This window comes from Eleutherodactylus coqui, chromosome 6 (genome assembly GCF_035609145.1).
Source record: "Eleutherodactylus coqui strain aEleCoq1 chromosome 6, aEleCoq1.hap1, whole genome shotgun sequence".
Lineage (NCBI taxonomy): Eukaryota > Metazoa > Chordata > Amphibia > Anura > Eleutherodactylidae > Eleutherodactylus > Eleutherodactylus coqui.
Genome location: NC_089842.1, coordinates 208,306,564 through 208,328,212, shown reverse-complemented (window position 1 = coordinate 208,328,212; position 21,649 = coordinate 208,306,564). Strand labels below are relative to the sequence as shown.

General features: G+C 47.6%; 1 protein-coding gene across 2 annotated transcripts in view; it reads right to left on the bottom strand.

The window, feature by feature from the left end:
• Positions 1-21,649, bottom strand: part of LOC136631583 (embryonic protein UVS.2-like) — a 167,935-nt gene that overhangs the window by 77,477 nt on the left and 68,809 nt on the right. The window contains exon 13 of one of the 2 annotated variants that reach the window (XM_066605868.1): positions 19,508-20,086. The exons of the other annotated variant lie outside the window; for it this stretch is intronic. Coding sequence (XP_066461965.1) covers positions 20,082-20,086 — 5 coding nt within the window. The 3' untranslated portion in view covers positions 19,508-20,081. Of the gene's footprint in view, positions 1-19,507; positions 20,087-21,649 lie in introns of those variants that run through there. 2 annotated transcript variants of the gene reach the window in all.

Below are 21,649 nucleotides of genomic sequence, written 5' to 3'. Positions count from 1 at the left end.
CTGAAGCACTTCCGCTAATTACAATTAGAGCTACCAGCAGGCGGGGATTTTAAATCCCCTCTGCTGATAGCTGAGAGCTAGAGAGCCGGGGACAGCGCTAAAAGCCAACGCTGAGCCCCGGCAGGTGAGTATTTTAAAAAAAAATATTTTAAAAGGCTTTTCAGGTAAGGGCTTATGAAGCCCTTCCCTGCAAAGCCGCTAACAGCTGCCGGGGCTCAGCAGGGACTTCTGCCGCTGTCCCCGGCTCTGTAGCGCTGCTTAGCTATCAGCAGCTGGGGATTTAAAATTCCCGCCTGCTGGTAGCAGCAATTCAGGCAACCACAATCAGAGCTACCAGCAGGCGGGGATTTAAAATCCTGGGCTGCTGATAGTTTAGAACTACAGAGCCTGGGACAGCGCTAGAAGTCGCGGCTGAGCCCCGGCAGCTTAAGGGCGCCCACCCACTGGCGTTTTTTTTTTTCCCTGCGAAATTCGCAGCTTTTTTTTTCTGCAGGGGTCTATGGGACTTGTAATGTTAAAATCGCGATCGCGCAAAATCGCAATTTACCGCGAAATCGTGATTTTGCGTGATCGCGATTTTAACATTACAAGTCCCATAGACCCCTGCAGAGAAAAAAATGCTGCGAATTTCGCAGGGCAAAAAAATCGCCAGTGGGTGGGCGCCCTAAGGGAGGTGAGAATTGTTTTTTTTTTATTTTTTGCACTATTTTAAATGTCTTTTCAGGGAAGGGCTTATGAATCCCATCCCTGAAAAGCCATTAACAGGATTCCCGCAGCAGGATTCTCTACCGCAGCTGTCATGTGTGACAGCTGCGGTTGAGAATTGAAGAATTCCTTTTGCTGCATCTGCCACAGATGTGGCAGATGTAGCAGCAGGGAATTCTTTTAACTAGCGGGGGTGAAAGATACATGTGTTCTTCATGCCCTCAGGGGTCACAGCAGCGGCGGAGAGGAAAGTTTTTTTTTTTTTTGTTTTGCACTAAAATGTTTCTTTTTCAGGGAAGGGCTTATATGTAAAGCCCTTCCCTGGAAAAGAATGCAGGGGACCGGCAGAGCATTGTTTTCAATGGAACCGCCAACAGCAGCTGTGGCTCCATTGACAACAAGCACGCAGCTGTGTTCACTCGTACCTAGGTACAGACGTATGTACGCATCTAAGTACGCACCAAAACCCGTTCGTGTGAACGTACCCTTAGGGAAAAAGAAACATTTTAGTACAAAACAAACAAACAAAAACTTAGCTCTCCGCCGCTGCCGTGACCCCGCGGGCATGAAGAACACATCTGCTGCATGCACAGATGTTTCCTTCACCTCCGCTAGTTAAAAGAATTCCCTGCTGCTACATCTGTGGCAGATGCAGCAAAGGGAATTCTTCAATTCTCAAATGCAGCTGTCACACTGCTGTAGAGAATCCTGCTGCCGGCATCCCGTCAATGGCTGTTCAGGGAAGGGCTTCATAAGCCCTTTCCTGAAAAGCCATTTTAAAAAGTATATATAAAAAAAAAAAAAAAACAATACTCACCTCCCTTCAGCTGCCGGGGCTCAGCCACGACTTCTGGCGCTGTCCCCGGCTCGGTAGTTCTGAGCTATCAGCAGCCGGGGATTTAAAATCCCCACCTACTGGTAGCTCTGATTGTGGTTGGCTGAAGTGCTTCAGCCAATCAACATCAGAGCTACCAGCAGGCGAGAGTTTTAAATCCCCGGCTGCTGATAGCTCAGCAGCGCTACAGAGTCGGGGACAGTGGCAGAAGTCGCTGCTGAGCCCCAGCAGCTGTCAGTGGCTTTGCAGGGAAGGGCTTCAGAAGCCCTTCCTTGAAAAGCCTTTTAAAATAGTAAAAAAAAATAAAAATACTCACCTGCTGGGGCTCAGCGTCGTCTTCTGCCGCTGTCTCCAGCTCTGTAGCTCTCAGCTAGCAGCAGCAGGGATTTAAAATCCCCGACTGCTGGTAACTCTAATTGTGATTTGCTGAGCGCTTCAGCTAATCACAAATCAGAACACGCTGAGCCCCGGCTGCCGTCAATGGCTTTTCAGGGAAGGGCATCATAAGCGCTTCCCTGAAAAGCCAATTAAAAGTAGAGTAAAAAAGAAAAAAAAAATTACTTACTAGAGATGAGCGAGCGTACTCATCCGAGCTTGATGCTCGTTCGAGTATTAGGGTGTTCGAGATGCTCATTACTCAAGACGAGCACCACGCGATGTTCAAGTTACTTTCACTTTCATCTCTGAGAAATTTGTGCGCTTTTCTGGCCAATAGAAAGACATGGAAGGCATTACAACTTCCTCCTGTGACATTCCAGCCCTATACCACCCCTCTGCAGTGAGTGGCTGGGGAGATCACATGACACCCGAGTATTTAAATCTGCCCCGCCCACGTCTTGCCACAGATGCATGCTGACATAGATCAGGGACAGTGCTGCTGATGCTGCTGCTGCTATAGGGAGAGTGTTGGGGTTCTTGAAGACTAAAATAACACCTAACGGTCCTTCTTAGGGCCACATCTGACTGTGTGCATTACTGTTGAGGCTGCTTTTAGCAGTGTTGCACTTTTTTTTTTGTATATCGGGCGTGCAGACCATAGCGTCCTCAGTCTGCAGTCATTTTACTGAGTATAAGGGCAGTACTGGTGAGGCAGGGACAGTGGTACAGGGAAAGAGGTATACTGGCTATATAGGCAGTGGGCTTTTTCCCAAAAAGTTCCAAAAAATACTGTATTTGGCCTGCCTGTCACTGCCTTCAGTTTACAGCGTCTCTGCTGGGGGTAGTAGTTATTGAATTAATACCCAGCCTTGCGCATAATTGTTGCCTGCCTCTGCAGTGTGTTACCTACGCGAAGTCAGCCTCCAACAGGGAAATCGAAATACAGTGTATATCACAGGCAGTGTGGTTGTTCCCAAAAACTTCAAAAAAATACAATATTAGGCCTGCCTGTCACTGCCTTCAGTTTACTGCGTTTCTACTGGGGGTAGTAGTTGGTGTATTAATACCCAGCCTTGCACATAATTGTTTCCTGCCTCTGCAGTGCTTTACGTACGCGAAGTCAGCCTCCAAAAGGGAAATCGAAATACAGTGTATATCACAGGCAGTGTGGTTGTTCCCAAAAACTTCAAAAAAATACTGTATTTGGCTTGCCTGTCACTGCCTTCAGTTTACTGCGTCTCTGCTGGGGGTAGTAGTTGTTGAATTAATACCCAGCCTCCCTCATAATTGTGCAGACAGGCTTACACTCATAAAGATGAACAAAGCCTGGATTTTCCCAGACTTCTCTTCTCCACCAGCGGACAGCAGCGGTACCTAAACAATACGTAGGCTGCACCCGCGGATGGGAGCATTGTTCTCTATCACCATAAAAAACATGGACCTTTTAGCTTCATCAATCTGTGTATTATATTTATCCTCCTGCTCTTCCTCCTGAAACCTCACGTAATCACGCCGAACGGGCAATTTTTCTTAGGCCCACAAGGCTCAGTCATATGACTTTTGTAAACAATGTTTATACGTTTCAATTCTCATTAAAGCGTTGAAACTTGAACCTGAACCAATTTTTATTTTAATTGGGCTGCCTCCAGGCCTAGTTACAAATTAAGCCACATTAACCAAAGCGATTAATGGGTTTCACCTGCCCTCTTGGTTGGGCATGTTCAATTTTTCTGAGGTACATTAGTACTGTTGGTACACCAATTTTTTTGGGCCCTCGCCTACAGTGTAATCCTAGTAATTTTTATGGGCTTCACCTGCACTCATGCTACAGCAAGGTGTGTGGGGTTGGCCTACACTTTTGCTACATAAATGTAACTGGGGCCTTGTCTATACTGCAACTACTGAAATGTGAAAGAGACTTATCTCCCTAAACTGCTGCAACGGGAATATTACTGAGGCCTCTCTTGACTGCTACTACTACTGAAATTGAACTAATACTGTGCTCCCCCTATACTGCTGCTTCGGAATTGTTACTGGGGTCTGTCTAGACTGCTACTATTACTGAAATGGAACTAAGACTGTGATTCCCCTATACTGCTGCTTCGGAATTGTTACTGGGGCCTGTCTTGAGTGCTACTATTACTGAAATGGAACTAAGACTGTGCTCCCCGTATACTGCTGCTTCGGAATTGTTACTGGGGCCTGTCTTGAGTGCTACTATTACTGAAATGGAACTAAGACTGTGCTTCCCCTATACTGCTGCTTTGGAATTGTTACTGGGGCCTGTCTTGAGTGCTACTATTACTGAAATGGAACTAAGACTGTGCTCCCCCTATACTGCTGCTAGTGATATGTTACTGGGGCCTGTCCCTAATGCTACCGCTGAAATGTTACTAATTCTGGGCTCTGCCTATACCGCTTCTAATGCTATGTCACTGGGGTGTGGAAACGGAGGCTTCCCAAAGACATGATGGCGGTGAGGCCATTTCCCACCAACGCGGTTACTGTTAAGGTGCATATAACCATGGATACGTAGTGCCTCAAAAACATCCCCCTCCTCCTCCAACAATGAAAACATTCTTGGCAAATACCTTTGCATTGGTCCGTCTGGTGGCAGTCCAAGAATTTCACCTTTTTTTTAAATCAAGGAATTTTTATTGGCATTTGATTCATACAACAAAACAAGAATTAAGTGTTAAATTCACCATCAACATTTTACAATGTAGCATAGTACAACTTTATTCCTGAGAGGGAAGAAAGGGAGAGTTGCGGGGAAACAGCAGGGGAGGAGGGGGGGGGGGGGACAATAGGGAGTAAACTTAATCTTAACTTTAAGGTACTTTAGATCAATAGCATTGTGGGTATGCGTGCTGTTCTTGTGGAATCCCTGTTCTCGCCGACTCAGCGGAAATATGGGGATTATAATAGAGGATGAGACGGTTCACAACACCTCAGACCATTTGATGTGTTTACTGTGTTTAGTGTGTTTGGTGGAGGGAGGGGGGGGGGGGAGGGTATCGGACTAGTCAAAACCCACAGGCATTTTCATTGCTTGGGTCCATATTAACCCATTTTCTGCGAAACTGGGGTAAAGTGTCTCTCTGATGAGCTATCATTCTCTCATTTACACAGTTTAGTGACACCGTGTCTTGCATTTCTTCGATAGATGGGATATGTTTGGATCTCCAGTTTCTCGCTATAAGGCCCCGCGATGAGTGTAGTATGTGAGAAATTATTACTCTGTGGTTTCTATGTACATTTCCCATACCTACTAGAAGCAAGGCAAGTTCAGGTTCTAGTTTGTTTGGTATGTGTAGGAGGTTGGAGATGAATTGTGATACCTTAGCCCAGTATTGGCGTATACGGGGGCAGGACCAGAATATGTGGAGTAGAGACCCGGTTCTTCCACATCCTCTCCAGCAAAGAGGTGATATGTCCTTTCTCATCTGTGCCAATCTTAGTGGAGTGCAATACCATCTGGTTATAAGTTTTTGGTACTGTTCCCAGTGAGAGGCACAAGCGGAAGATTTGTGGGCCCATTTAAGGGCGTCGCACCACACGTTTTGAGAGAATTTCTTGTTTAAATCTTTTTCCCAGTTAAGGAAGTTTACTGTTTTCTTAAAAAATTGGGTGCCAGAAAGACAAGTGTAGATAGTTTTGGTTAGTTTTTTATGTGTTGCTATTTTAGCGTTGAGCAGGTCGTTAAGAGGGTCTGGGAGGGTTATGGAGGTAGTTTTATGAGCTTTTAAATAATTGCAGATACGGAGGTATGTATACTGTTCTGAGGGAGGAACTGCATATTTTTCCTGTATCTGTCGAAAGTCGAGTAAGTTGTTACCCTGGAAGAGGTCTGAAATAGTCATGGAAGCTTTATGTGGCCAGTTGTGCAAGGAGAGATCAGGAACTAAGTGACGTAGAGTGGAAAGTGGGAGAGGAATTTTTGTTGTGCCTTGTTCTGAGTTTCTAACGTCGCTTATTGTATGCCATGCGTGTAAGGAGGCCCTCACTGGTGGCAGGAGTTGTGGGTCGCTTTGTGGTTGCATTGAGTTGGCCAGGAGGAAGGCCTTCCAGTTGGGAGCTCCTGTTGTGGTTGATTCAATAGTCGCCCATTTTTTGTCTGTCTCCAGATTACACCAATGTCTGGTCTGGTCGATCAAAAAGGTTTTATGGTAATTTCGGAGGTTGGGAATACCCAGTCCTCCGAATCTCAGAGGCCTGTTTAGGATAGAGAATGCCACTCTGGGTCTTGCCCCCCTCCATATGAATTTGCACATTTGCTGGTGAAATAGGGCAAGTATGGAGTCTGGGATGGGTACCACAATAGTCCTAAAGTAGTACAAAATTCGAGGAAGTATTATCATTTTGTACAGTATCACTCTGCCCATCCAGCTAGGCTCGTATGCGGAGAGGCGATCTAATTCTTTTTGAATTGAGGTCTTCAAAGAAGGGAAGTTTGCTGTTGGTAGGTCGTCAGTTAAGGGGGTTAGGGCAATTCCTAAGTAGGGGAGAGAGTTAGGGCACCACTGAAATGGGAAAGAAGATTTTAGGAAGTTTTCTTCCCGCTTAGTTAGGTTGATGCCCATCATTTGTGATTTGGTGGGGTTCACCTTGTAGAGGGAAACAGAGCCAAATAATTGCAGGGTGGATATGACCTGGGGGAGTGAGGTTTTTGGGTTTATCAAAGTTAGGATCACATCGTCGGCAAAAAGGTTGATTTTATGAGAACTTGTTCCTATGGGGATGCCTTCTATTTGCGGGTTTACCCGAATTGCCTCCGCTAATGGTTCTATCAGCATTGAGAAAACCAGGGGGGAAAGAGGACACCCTTGGCGTGTGCCATTTGTTATCTGAAATGGCTCAGATAGGACCCCATTCGATAGCACGGAGGCTGAGGGAGCGGAATAGAGAGCCAACACGGCTGACAGAATCGGCCCTGAAAGGCCAAATTTTTCTAGCGTGTGGCGCATAAATCCCCAGTGCACCCTGTCGAATGCCTTCTCCGCATCCAGAGCAAGGAGCAGAGAAGGCATTCGCGTTTGGCCAATTTTGGCGATCAGATTAATCAGTCGTCTTGTTCCATCTGGAGCCTGGCGTCCCCTCGTAAATCCTACTTGGTCGTTTTTGATAAGTTGGGGTAAAATGGGAAGAAGCCTATTAGCAATTATTTTTGCATATAATTTGATATCTGTGTTGAGGAGAGAGATGGGGCGGAAGTTGCTTGGGGTCTCAGGGGGTTTCCCTTCCTTGGGAATAGTAACTATTGTTGCCCTTAAGTTCTCCGGGGGGATTGAGCCTGATGTCATTATGTTGTTAAAGAAATTGCGTATATGTGGGAGTAGGGTCGGTTTAAATATTTTAAGATATTCATTGGAATATCCGTCCGGCCCTGGAGATTTACCCTTTTTAAGGGAGCAAATAGTTTGGTCAATTTCCTGAGTTGTAATAGGGAGATTTAGTTGTTGAGTTTGATTTTGTGAGAGGGATGGAAGAGAGAGTGTAGAAAGAAATGAGTTGATTGTCTCCTCATTGGGCTGGGGGGCGTCGTTGTCTTTGTTTAGGTTGCATAGCGTTTTGTAATAGTTACTAAACTCGTCGGCAATTTCTTGTGGGCTATAGACTTTGTTTTTAGTTGTCTGGGAAATTAAGAAGGGGGTTCTTGCGTTTGCATTCATTGCTTTAACCTTGTTGGCCATTAATTTGCTTGCCTTGTTATGCATGTAGTAATGTTGCATTTTGAGTCTTTTTATGTGTTTCTCGTAATTAATTGCAAGATGGGCTTGCAGTTCTGTTCTTGTTTTTTTTAGTGAGAGTAAATTTGTTAAGGAAGGTTCCGATTTGTGGATTTCGGCTAGATTTGATACCTTAGCTAGTAGGTCATTTGTCCTAGCGTTGCGCTGTTTGTTGTAATGGACCGTTTGCTGGATGAGAAGGCCTCTTGTATATGCCTTGTGTGTGTTCCATAGAGTGGCTGGGTTGGTGTCGGGCAGAGCGTTTAAGGCAAAAAATTCAGAAAGCAATTTTTCAGTTGTTGAGATGTTGTCTTTTAGGGACATTACGTGAATGTTGTTTCTCCAAATGAAAGTATTTTTGGTTGGGGGGGACAAACGAAGAGTCATGGTAATTGGGGCATGGTCAGACCAGGAAATAACTCCTATCTCGCACCTTTCAACCAGAGGCAAAAGCCATTTGGTTGTTAAAAACATGTCGATGCGGGAGTAGGTGTTATGTCTGTGAGAGAAGAACGTGAAGTCTTTCTCAGACGCATGTTTACATCGCCATACATCATACAGGTCCTCCTTGCGGAGCCACTGCGAGAGATAAGCGGGAGTCCTGTCGCTTTTGGACGTGGAGTCCAAGTCTGGGGTATGGATGATGTTGAAATCACCGCACAATACAAGTTTGCCTTTCGCTATTCGAGAGATCTGTTTAAGGACAGAATTTAAGAAAGCCACCTGTGCAGTGTTGGGCGCGTACACGCTCACTATAGTGAATGTCGCATTATTAATCTTGCACACCAAAGCGACGAATCTACCTCTCTCATCTAGAACCTCCTGGACAAGCTGAAAGGCAACGGTTTTTTTGATTGCAACGAGGACTCCTGCCTTTTTTTTGGGTCCGTTTGCATAGAAAATATGAGGAAAATCCCTGTTGTTCAGTCTATTGGTGTCAGATTTTTGAAAATGGGTTTCCTGGACGCAGACCACTTCTGCTTTTGATCTTTTAATTTCCTTCCACAAAAGGGATCTTTTGAAGGGGCTGTTCAAGCCCCTTGCGTTAAGAGACAAAATTTTTAACGCCATTTAGATTGTCAGGGGTCTGCATCGAGGGAGCTACAACCCAGCACCACGTACCTCCAGAACAGCGGGATATATTCATTTTTGTCAGTGGTATACAATTCACAAGACAGCAAAAGTTAAGTACCTTATAGGGGATAAGAAACATTAAAACATTTGTAAAGAAAAACAAAAGCATAAACGTGCAGTAGGTTGAAACTGCGCAGACTCGGGGAATATCTGCAGTAAATGTGACAAAACCTGTACTCGGGGTCCAGTATTCAGCAAGTTGAGGCTTCTAGGTTGCTTCTCTCCACTCCTGCACAATCTTGGGAGAAGAGTTGTTGTTCTTGGATTGGCCTTGGTTCGGCCGTGGTGAGCAAGGAATATTCCATTCTTTCAAAAGATCCATGCCTTTATCCAGGGTAGAGATTACATGGGTTTTCCCATTTTTTACAATAATGATCTTAGTTGGAAAACCCCATTTATATCTTATATTGTGATTTCTTAAGGCTGAGGTTATGGGGTTGAGTTTCTTTCTTGCTAATATTGTAATTTGGGAGAGGTCTGCATAAAGTGAAATGTCCTGGAAAGGAGCTGGAAGCTTGGTTAGTTGTCTTGAAGCTTTCATGAGTTGTTCTTTGATATGAAAGAAGTGTATCCGAGCTATCGTGTCTCGGGGGAAAGAGGACGGGATAGATTGGGCTCTAGGAAGTCTATGGGCCCTGTCAATAGTGAGGTCGACTGGGGAGCACTGTGGGATGACCGCTCGGATTAAGCTTTGAAGAAAGGAAATGAGCTCGGAGGGGGGAGTCGATTCTGGAATACCTCTGAATTTGATATTATTCCGGCGATTTCTATCTTCAATATCTGCTAGTTTGTTGCGCAGGGATTCCACCTCTTCTTCCAGAGTGTTATGTGAGTCCACCAGTGTGTTATAGGCCGAGGCAAAGTCGCCCATTTTACGCTCTGTATGGTCCACACGAGATCCCAGCTCCTCAACTGACGCATTTATGCCTGCAAGGCTTATAGCAATGTCTCTTTTCATAGAGGAGTGCAGCGCTAGCATTGCTTCTTTCATGAATCTTTCTGAAGCTGCATAGTTGTGGGCCGGAATGTCTTCTAGTAACATTTCAGAGACTGGCTCTGAATCGTTAGAGTAGCGTAAGCGTTGCTTTTGCGGACTGGCGTCGTTTGATTTATTGTTATGTAACATTTCTGCAATTGGTGAGAGCTTTTGTAGTGCTCTTTTGTTGTTTATAGGGCCTGCGGCCGCCTGAGATGGGTCAGGGGAGCCTGCATGGGACCAGCCCGGAAGGCTTTGCACTGTTTTAGTAGTGTTACATAATGGTGGGCTTTCCGTAAGGGAGGAGGGGGGGAGGAGCTTGTATCCGGGGGGCTAACTGCCCCGTCCCCACAGCTCCCCTGGAGTAACAGCAGGTTGGTGGCATTCCCTGCATTATGGTGAAGGACGTTGCTTGTACTGTGGAGGGGCCCTGTCTCCCCTTTATTTAGGTTGGCTGATGTGGATTCCTGGAGGTCTCCCAAGAGAACATTCTGCAGTAACCTGCAGCTTGAAGCTCCGCTGGGAGCGTGGGCTGTGTGGGGTGGGGGGGACTGCCCCTTTAAGATTGTGGCTGCCGCCGCTCGATAAGGATTGCTCTCATTTGGAGCTAGCCCTGGGGGACCCCGTTCACCCACCTGCGTACTTTGGGACCGGTCATGATTTTCATCGGCAGGACCGGGAAGCCGTGGAGGAGATGAGCGTGTCGGCGCATCAAGCAGGTAGGAAGAGCCGCAGCGGGCGCTGCTCTCGCTTACAGCCCCCGCGCCGTCCCGACGAGCCCTCGGCAGGCGCTCCGGCAAGCGATGGGACACGCCGGGAAGCAAGTGCCGCGGTTCGCTGGTTGAGCGGTCCGGCAGGGACCCTTCTTTGTTGTTCCCCGGAGGGATCGTGTTTGGCACAGCAGAGGAAGGCTTCCTTATGTCAGCTGGGATTGCGGGCAAGATTTCACCTCCGCTGTTCTCCTCTGACAGCGCCGGCTTGGGGGAAGAGAGGTTCTTGTTTATTGCCGAGCACGGGAGTCTGGCGGCGCCATCTTTGGGGTCTTCTTCCCGGCCTCTCGTGGCGTAGAAGTCTGTCAGCTTCTTTGGTGACAGCTTTTTTGATCTTCTCGGCATGTTTCCCGATGCCCGACGTCCTCAGGAGAGATTTTGAGAGTTTTGGGCTGAATAAATGTCCGGTTTTATAGTCGCTAGACAGGTTTGGACGGGAGCTAAGTTAAGGTGCGACCAGCCAGCTCTCCATCCAGGCCACGCCCCCCAGAATTTCACCTTTAACGACACAACAAGAGAGCCCCGCCACCATCCCCCCGCCACGGCCCACTTAATCCAGGCCACATTCCGAAAACCAACTAAATAAAACCGCGCTACTAGGTCCGCAGTCGCGACAACAGTAACCGCGTTGGTGGGAATGTGAAGGTACATATTACCAGTCTGACTGGGGCATGCACTGTGGGCCGAAGCCCACCTGTATTGTATCTGACGTTAGCTCTGCTGAGCAGGGAACTGCAATGGGATACATTTATGTACCGCCGGTGGGTTCCAGGGAGCCACCCATGCTTTGGGTCCACACGGACTTCACATTAGGGATTTGTACCTGCCTGTGTCTATGTATTAAAAACCCCAGTCAGACTGGGGCATGCAGTGCGGGCGGAAGCCCACCTGCATTTAATCTGACGTTACCTCAGCTGTGCTGCGCAATGCAATGGGATTTATTTATGTAACGCCAGTGGCTTCCTGGGACCCACCCATGCTGTCGGTACACACGGAGTTGTACCTGCCTATTTCTACTTATAAAGAACCCCAGTCTGACTGGGGCATGCAGTGTGGGCCAATGCCCAGCTGTATTTAATCTGACATTAGCTCTACTATCCGGGGCACTGCATTGGGACAAACTACAGGAGCAATACAGCGCTAATGAGACGTGCACAGCTACGCTAGCATTGCAGTCCGCTGTAGGCACGCGATTGCTGAGGGTTTGTGCAGAGGCCTATGTCCTGGGTGCAGTGAAAGTCCGCTTCCAGCCTAGGATTGCTGAATCTGTGGGCCGAGGCCTATGCCATGGGCGGGGTGCAAGTCTGTCATGTTTGGCCGCTCAGATCAATTTTTTGTTCATGTCTTGGGTTTCCTAGGACCCACCTATGCTGTTGGTGCAAACTTAGTTCCCATTGCAGGGTTTGACCTGTCTGGCACAAAGGCACTGACTGACTTGGGTAGGGGGCAGAGCGCTGACGCCTTTCCCTTTGCAGTGTGGATTGAGCTATGCGACACCTTGACAGAATGAATACTGTGTGGCACATGGATTCCCCATTGCTATGCCCACGTTTGCAGCTCATGACGGAGGTGGCACAGGATTGGAGTTCTCATTGCTTCTGTATAGCATTGTGGGCTATCGTCCCGCCCCTTTTAAAGAGGGTCGCTGCCTGGCCCTGCCAACCCTCTCCAGTGTGTGCCTCCGGTTCCTCCTAATGGCAGACGCACTTATAAATAGACATGAGGGTGGTGTGGCTATGAGGCCAGCGTGTGGCATGAGGGCAGCTGAAGGCTGCGCAGGGACACTTTTGTGTGCTCTGTGGACACTGGGTCGTGCGGGGGGGGGGGGGGGGGTTGGGCAGCATGTAACCCAGGAGAAGTGGCAGAAGAGTGTCATGCAGGCAGTGATTGTGCTTTGTTGGAGGTAGTGTGGTGCTTAGCTAAGGTATGCCTTGCTAATGATGGTTTTTCAGAAGCAAAAGTTGTTGGGGAGAGGGGGGCCCACTCTTGCCGCTATTGTGGCTTAATATTGGGACCTGGAAACTTGAGATGCAGCCCAACATGTAGCCCCTCGCCTGCCCTATCCATTTCTGTGTCGTTCCCATCACTTTCTTGAATTTCCCAGATTTTCACAAATGAAAACCTTAGCGAGCATCGGCGATATACAAAAATGCTCGAGTCGCCCATTGACTTCAATGGGGTTCGTTACTCAAAACGAACCCTCGAGCATCGCGGGAAGTTCGACACGAGTAACGAGCACCCGAGCATTTTGGTGCTCGCTCATCTCTAGTTGGGACCCCTTTACTTTTCCTATTTTGGACATAAACAATGCTCGTGCCAAATTTCATGTTTCTACGAGATCGGGAAGTTGGAGAATTAGTGGCAAGTCAGTCAGTGAGTCAGTAAGGGCTTTCGTCTTTATATACATAGATAGCAACTAGAGATGAGCAAGCACCAAAATGCTCGGGTGCTTGTTGCTCGAGTCAAACTTTCCGCGATGCTCGAGAGCTGGTTTTGAATAACGAACCCCATTGAAGTCAATGGGCGACTCAAGCATTTTTGTATGGGACCGATGCTCTGCATGGGTCATGGCTTGTGAAACTCTGGAAAACCTAAGAAAGTCATGGAAGCACCACAGAAACGGATTGGGAAGGGTAGGGGCAGCATGCATGGCTGCATCTCAGGCTCCCAGGTCCCACTATTAAGCCAAAATGGGGGCAAGAGTCTGCCCCCCTCTCTAACAATTTTTACTTCGGACAAACCCTCATTAGCAAGGCACACCTTAGCTAAGCAGCACACTACCTGCAACCAAGGACAATCACTGCCTGCGGGTGACACCACTGCCTCTTCTCCCGGGTTACATGTTGTCAAACCCCCCGCACGACCCTGCATCCACAGCGCACACAAAAGTTTCCCTGTGCAACCTTCAGCTGCCCTCATGCCACACACTCGCTTCACAGCCACACCACCCTCATGTCTATTTATAAGTGCATACTGGATGAGGAGGAACCGGAAGCACACACTGCAGAGGATTGGCAGGGCCAGGCAGTGACCCTCTTTGAAAGTGTGGGCGATGGCCCACAATGCTGTTGAGAATTGATGATAAATTGACATATGATCATCATTCCCATCCCGTGCCACCTCCGTCACAAAATTGTCAGGAGCCGCAAACATGGGCACAAATGCAGCAGCAAATACTAACACCAAAGATTAGTTTGAAGCAGGTGGTGTCGCAAAAGTAACCACCACAGGTATACAGTGACCCTGTGAACGTCTCATGAAATCACTAACGCTTCCTGTGAATGCTCCAATCTTGTATCTTGGATAACTGTGGTAATTTGTTGTGCGAGAGATAATACATGCCGACCAACGCAGATCTCCAGACCTCAAGCAGAAGGAGGAGGTGGCATAATAAGCCAGAGAAACCATAACTGAGGTAGGACCCGCAATACTCTGTGTGAGAAGCATGTGAGTGGGCCCTGGGTCAGGCTCGGTCCCAGCCTTCACCTTGTGTGATCCAAGTTGCCGTGAGTTACATAGCAATGGGAAATCCATGTGTCCCCACACAATTCATTCTGTGAAGGTGTCAGATAGCTGAACAATAGAAAAGCCATCTGCACTCTGCACCCTACCCAAGTCAGTCAGTCTATTTGTGCCAGACAGAAAAAACAACGCAATGGGAAATCTTTGTGCACCCACAGCATAGGCGGGCCCAAGGAACTTAAAGATGGTATTATGCATAAAGAAATCACAGCGCCCAAACATGGCAGTTTCACCCCACCAAGGACCTCGGCCCACATTTCTACCTTAGTCAGTCAGTGTATTTGTGCCAGACTGGTAAAACACTGCTATGGGAAGTATTTGTGCACCCACAGCATAGGCAAGCCAAAGGAACCCAAGGAAAGTATTACACATAAAGAAATCACAGCGCCCAAACAAGGCAGTTTCACCCTGCCAAGGACCTCCACCTCGGCTCACACCCTCGGTAATCGTAGGCATATAGCGGACACAGATGCTAGTGCAGCTGTGAACGTCTCATTAATGCAGTAACGCTCCTTTTGTTTGGCCCAAACCAATGTCTCAGATAACTATGGTAACACGAAAATACATGTTGCCCAGTACTGATCCCCTGACCCCAAGCAGGAGGAGGAGGTGGCATAACAAGGCCAAGAAACCATGAGCGAGGTAGGACCCGCAATAGTCTGTGTGGGAAGTATGTGAGCAGGCCCTGGGTCAGGCTTGGTCCCAGCCTCCACCCTGTGTGACCCAAGGTGCCGCGAGTTACATAGCAATGGGAAATCCATGTGTCCACACACTATTCATTCAGTGTAGGTGTCAGATAGCTCAACACCGCAAGAGGAAGTCTTTCAGTTCCTTGGGCACACCTATGCTGTCAGTGCACAAAGATGGTATTACACCTGAAGAAATCAGAGTTCCCAAACATGGCAGAGTTTCACCCCGCCAAGGACCTCGGCCTCTGCTCACATTTCTGCCCTAGTCAGTCAGTGTATTTGTGCCAGACCGGTAAAACACCGCTATGGGAAGTCGTTGTGCACCCACAGTATAGGCAGACCTCTGTAGCATTTCTGTAGCAAAGGTATAGGCAGACCCCAGTAACATTTCTGTAGTAAAAGTATAGGCGGACCCCAGTAACATTCCTGTAGCAGAAGTATAGGCAGACCCAAGTAACATTTCTGTAGCAAAGGTATAGGCAGACCCCAGTAACATTTCTTTAGCAAAAGTATAGGCAGACCCCAGTAACATTTCTTTAGCAAAAGTATAGGCAGACCCCAGTAACATTTCTTTAGCAAAAGTATAGGCAGACCCCTGTAACATTCCTGTAGCAGAAGTGTAGGCAGACCACAATAACATTTCTGTAGCAAAGGTATAGGCAGATCCCAGTAACATTTCTGTAGCAAAGGTATAGGTATAGAGCTAGCTAGACCTTTGAGGGACTGCCTTTTATTTCTAATGGTCGAGAAATCATATGGTATTACCCTTTTTGAGGACCTATGGTTTCCCAGGAAAAATATTTACAGATCCGTGAACTTCAACCCCTCCTGCGGAGTCCCTGTGAGACCTGAAATGGCCTGAGGGAAGCATTAGCATTAAACCCCTCCCCGGTCACCCCTCTTTGCACATTACATAGACTCATGGGTTCACCTTTGGACCCCTGCAGAGTGAGTCTTTGGACAAAATTCACAAACAGGACCATTAGCGATTTAGAAACACTAGCTCACATGAGCCCATAAGACACACTTCGGTCCCTCTTATTATATCAGGTCTTTTACTTTTTACTGTCGGCCCATGTGGTTGGGGTGTTTGGGGACTTCCGTAGGTTCTATACATCCACTAGACCTCTTTCCCTATTTGAAACCTGCTTTTTTCACCTCCTGAGAGATAGAGAACTGCACATTTCTCTCTCGTCAGGAGATATTAATCTTATCCTGAAAACGGCCTATGGTTTGTCCCCTTGCATCCTGTTACAGGAGGCCCACTACAAACATTAATGAAATAGTAGAAGACACCACAATGGCTCTATGATTAAAATCTAGCAACTGATGACAGATTATGGAGGTGCAATGCGGTGACAGATTCATATTTACACATTTGGTGGGAATACCTGGTCTTGACTCCCTTTTAGTATGACGTAGAGGTGGCACTGTGGAAATTCTCTCCAAACCTCTCAATTACACCTGACATACTCTTTGGAGGCCCTCTGCGGTCTTCCATTCCTTAAAACACTCGCTGATTGCTCTCCTGATTGATGCGGCAAAGGCTTTCATCCCCCTTTTATGGCTCTAAAAAGTACTTCCATCCTTGGCCCAATGGAGGGTGGACATGACCTACAATGTAGAGAAGCTGTCCAGCTGGTTAAAGGACACTCATGACAAATTTCTACTGATCTGGAGCCCATGGCACAGAGAGACGAGATTTAGGGGTGCTGGCCATCTGAGTGTTGGACAAGGTGTTATGTCAATTTGACCCCCAGCATTGTTAATGTCCCATTTGGGATGCTAATGATTGCAGCATCGCCGCTCACCATCTGGGTAGACTCCTCAAAGTTTCCAAGGACCTGGCAGATGTCTGCCAACCAGGCCCACTCTTCTGTAAAGAATTGAGGAGGCTGACTCCCACTACGCCGCCCATGTTGGAGTTGGTATTCCACTATAGCTCTACACTGCTCATACAGCCTGGCCAACATGTGGAGCGTAGAGTTCCACCGTGTGGACACGTCACACAGCAGTCGGTGCACTGGCAGATTAAACCGATGTTGCAGGGTCCGCAGGGTGGCAGCGTCCGTGCTGGACTTGCGGAAATGTGCGCTGAGCCGGCGCACCTTTCCAAGCAGGTCTGACAAGCATGGGTAGCTTTTCAGAAACCGCTGAACTACCAAATTAAAGACGTGGGCCAGGCATGGCACGTGCGTGAGGCTGCCGAGCTGCAGAGCCGCCACCAGGTTACGGCCGTTGTCACACACGACCATGCCCAGTTGGAGGCTCAGCGGCGCAAGCCAGTGGTCGGTCTGCTCTGTCAGACCCTGCAGCAGTTCGTGGGCCGTGTGCCTCTTATCTCCTAAGCTGAGTAGTTTCAGCACGGCCTGCTGGCGCTTGCCCACCGCTGTGCTGCCACCCCGCGCGACACCGACTGCTGGCGACGTGCTGCTGCTGACACATCTTGATTGCGAGACAGAGGTTGCGTAGGAGGAGGAGGAGGAGGAGGAGGAGGAGGGTGGTGGTTTAGTGGAGGAAGCATACACCACCGCAGATACCACCACCGAGCTGGGGCCCGCAATTCTGGGGGTGGGTAGGACGTGAGCAGTCCCAGGCTTTGACTCTGTCCCAGCCTCCACTAAATTCACCCAATGTGCCGTCAGGGAGATATAGTGGCCCTGCCCGCCTGTGCTTGTCCACGTGTCCGTTGTTAAGTGGACCTTGGCAGTAACCGCATTGGTGAGGGCGCGTACAATGTTGCGGGAGACGTGGTCGTGCAGGGCTGGGACGGCACATCGGGAAAAGTAGTGGCGACTGGGAACCGAGTAGCGCGGGGCCGCCACCATCATGTTTTTGAAAGCCTCCGTTTCCACAAGCCTATATGGCAGCATCTCCAGGCTGATCAATTTGGCTATGTGCACATTTAACGCTTGAGCGTGCGGGTGCGTGGCGGCGTACTTGCGCTTGCGCTCAAACACTTGCGCTAGCAACGGCTGGACGCTGCGCTGAGAGACATTGCTGGATGGGGCCGAGGACAGCCGAGGTGAGCGTGTGGGTGCAGGCCGGGAGACGGTCGTGCCTGTGTCCTGAGAGGGGGGTTGGATCTCAGTGGCAGGTTGGGGCACAGGAGGAGAGGCAGTGGTGCAAACCGGAGGCGGTGAAGGCTGTGGTTGGAGGCTGACTTTGCGTACGTAACGCACTGCAGAGGCAGGCAACTATTATGCGCAAGGCTGGGTATTAATTCAACAACTACTACCCCCAGCAGAGACGCTGTAAACGGAAGGCCATGACAGACAGGCCAAATCTTGTATATTTTTAAACTTTGTGGGAACAACCACACTGCCTGTGATATGCACTGTATTTCGATTGCTTTGTTGGAGGCTGACTTCGCGTAGGTAACGCATTGCAGAGGCAGGCAACAATTATACGCAAGGCTGGGTATTAATTCAACAACTACTACCCCCAGCAGAGACGCAGTAAACTGAAGGCAGTGACAGGCAGGCCTAATATTGTATTTTCTGGAAGTTTTGGGGAAAAAGCCCACTGCCTATATAGACAGTATACCTCTTTCCCTGCCTCACCAGTACTGCCCCTATACTCAGTAAAATGACTGCAGACTGAGGACACTATGGTCTGCATGCCCGATATACAAAAAAAACATAATTGTGCAACACTGCTAAAAGCAGCCTCAACAGTACTGCACACGGTCGGATATGGCCCTAAGAAGGACCGTTGGGGTTTTTGAAGACTAAAACAACACCTAACGCTCTCCCTATAGTAGCAGCAGCATCAGCAGCACTGTCCCTGATCTATGTCAGCATGCATCTGTGGAGAGCCGCGGGCGGGGCAGATTTTAATACTCGGGTGTCACCTGATCTCCCCAGCCACTCACTGCAGAGGGGTGGTATAGGGCTGGAACGTCACAGGAGGATGTTGTAATGCCTTCCATGTCTTTCTATTGGCCAGAAAAGCGAGCAAATTTCTCAGAGATGAAAGTGAAAGTAACTCCAACATCGCGTGGTGCTCGTCTCGAGTAACGAGCATCTCGAACACCCTAATACTCGAACGAGTATCAAGCTCGGACGAGTATGCTCGCTCATCCCTAGTATTAACCCTTTGCAATCCAATTTTGGATTCAGGGTTTCCTAAGGAGCTTTCTCTTTCTGCCATTATACAATGTCGCCATCTGCTGGCTTGTATATGACATGCCGGAGAGGCCCCCAACAACAGAGCAGCCAGTAATATACAGTAAAAATACCCTGCCGGACGTCTTCCGACATTGGAATGTCTGAAGACGTCAGACGGTGGATTGGAAAGGGTTAATAGCCAACTCTTGAGAAATTTGTGATTTATAGTAAATGGTAAAATTGGACACTCTATAATTTCATTGCAGGAAATATAAGGCAATCCCTTGCTAATCTGGTTTCTGCCAAGATGTATGTCACTGTTGATAACTAAAGAAGCGGCTATTTGTCTTTCCACTTGAGTAACTTGTATGCTGGAAAAGATGCAACTCAACAACAAGACTATGGAGCAAAACTAAAGAGACTCATTTTATTCCCCAATAACTAGACTTCTAAGTGAGAAAGGAAAGCCAAGGGGTCATCAGCACTGCATAATGATAATCTAAATGTGCTCTTTTATTAGAAGTTACTGTATATCTTGTGCCAATAGATCGTAGTCTTCATTGGCCAACACATGCCACATGCCTTGATATTATCACTTATTCATAGGATTATGTACACACACACACATATATATATATAATATTAAAATAAAACATGAGATACTGCAACAGAAATTTTATTTTTTTTGCATACAAAGCAAGTGCACAAGAGAGAGAGAAAGAGATGAAGATCATTTCTTAATACATCTGATTAAATACAACGAATGGTAGGATAGCGCCTGGGGACCCGGGGAAGAACACAATAATGGCACCTCGCGACTGATTAGCAGTCAGGCGTGCCAGCGCGGGACTCGCTGCCGGCAGCCGTGACCAAACACTAGAGTGGGGGAACCACGGACAAAGCCGCCAGCTTGGGCACCCGGAGCGCCAGGACAAGCAGCCTGCACCAACCGGACACCGGCACCCCCAGTGCATACAAGGCCTTCTTGGATGTCCAGAGGGCAGAGAGTACCCTCGGCATCCGCTGATCTCCCTCCCTTCTGCCGGGTGAGTTCTTCTCCTCCCTCCTTAAGTTTGTGTCTGAGTGCAGTTACTTTATTTGCTTAGACTGATTAAATGTAATTTTCTAAAGTAAAAGAAAGTCAAGAGATTTAGCTTGTCTTCTGTTATGATTTTAAGTCATTTCCAGAATGAACTGATAGAATTAAATTGCATTCCGGTGTGCTGAGCTCCAGTTAAACTGTAGAGAGAAACAAATAAAAGATGTATTTAACAACAAAATATATGCAAGATTATTAAGCAATTGGGATGCTTTTCTGGATTTAGTATCTGGGTTTTCTTTTCATAGGTGCGCACTAAACCGCGTGTCCAAGTACGTACCTAAACACGCTTGAACGAAGGTTTGTGCCCATTGCTTCCAATGGGGCCGCAGCTGCTGCCGACAGCCCCATAGAAAGCAATGGGCTGCTGGCAACCCCTGCAGTGATTTTTGGGGCTTTAAATATAAGCCCTTCCCTAAAAATCATCCCTAGCATGTGTGTAAAAAAAAAAAAAAAAAAAAAAAAAAAATATTATATATATATATATTATATACACATACACACATACACTCACCTCTACACTGCTGCCAAGGCTCGGAGGTCCAGCCGCTTCTCTCCCTGCACTGCTCTGAAGCTCTTTAAGCAATCGGGGATTGAAAATCCCTGGCTGCTGAAAGGGCTATGCCTGATTGGCTAAGTGCTCAGCCATTCATTGAATGGCAGCTGAGCGCTACCTGTGATTGGTCAAAGTGCTCAGCCAATCACAGGCCGCACTCAGCCATTCATTGAATTCAATGAATGGCCGAGCACTGCCTGTGATTGGCAGAGAGCTGTGACCAATCACAGGCAGTGTTCAGCTGTCATTCAATGAATAGCTGAGCACTGCCTGTGATTGGCTGAGTGCTTAGCCATTTTAAAATCGCCGTCTGCTGAAAGAGCTTCAGAGCAGTGCACGGAGAGAAGCTGCTAGACACGCCAAGCCCTGTAAGTGGCGGAGAGGTGAGTATATATTTTTTAGACATGCTAGGGATGATTATCAAGGAAGGGTTTATATTTAAAGCCCTCCCCAGAAAATCACTGCAGGGATTGCCGGCAGCTCATTGCTTTTAATGGGACCTCCGGCAGCAGCGATGCCCTCATTGAAATGAATGGGAGTACATCACGAGCCTTTGCCATAGCTGTGGCAAGGGATTTATTAATCCCCATGGGGAGTGCCATCAACACTGAACATTGTGACAGTGCTGTCACAGTGTTCAGTGATGAGGGGACTGCCAGCGGGGAATATTTACAGGCATCATGGACTTATGCGGCGCACACATGTCCTATCTTTTGCAGGTGCGCACATTTGCAAGCCTGTAAAACATGGACATATGAACACATCATAGGGAAACCAATGGTTCAAATAGATGTGCGGTTTTGTGCGCACCTATGTGCACGTGAACATACGCTCATCTGAATGAGGACTTAGGATGTAGGTAATTTATGCATGAACTATTTATCTGTATTAAGCCCCAAAGATTCCTTTAATTATTTTTTTGTGTAGATGTTAACCAATGTACCACTTTGAAAATGTTACCCTTTTTAGAGAAGTATAAAAAAAGGTAAAGATCTGTTGCAATGTTGGCTTGTCTATGGCGGCACAAATAAATCTTATTAAGATGGATATTCTTCCCAGGTCTATTCCTTGGTCCCCAATAGCTCTATTTGGATGGGGAAAGGAGGTTTTCAAAGTTTGTATTGTATTTGTAAATAATTTGATTTGT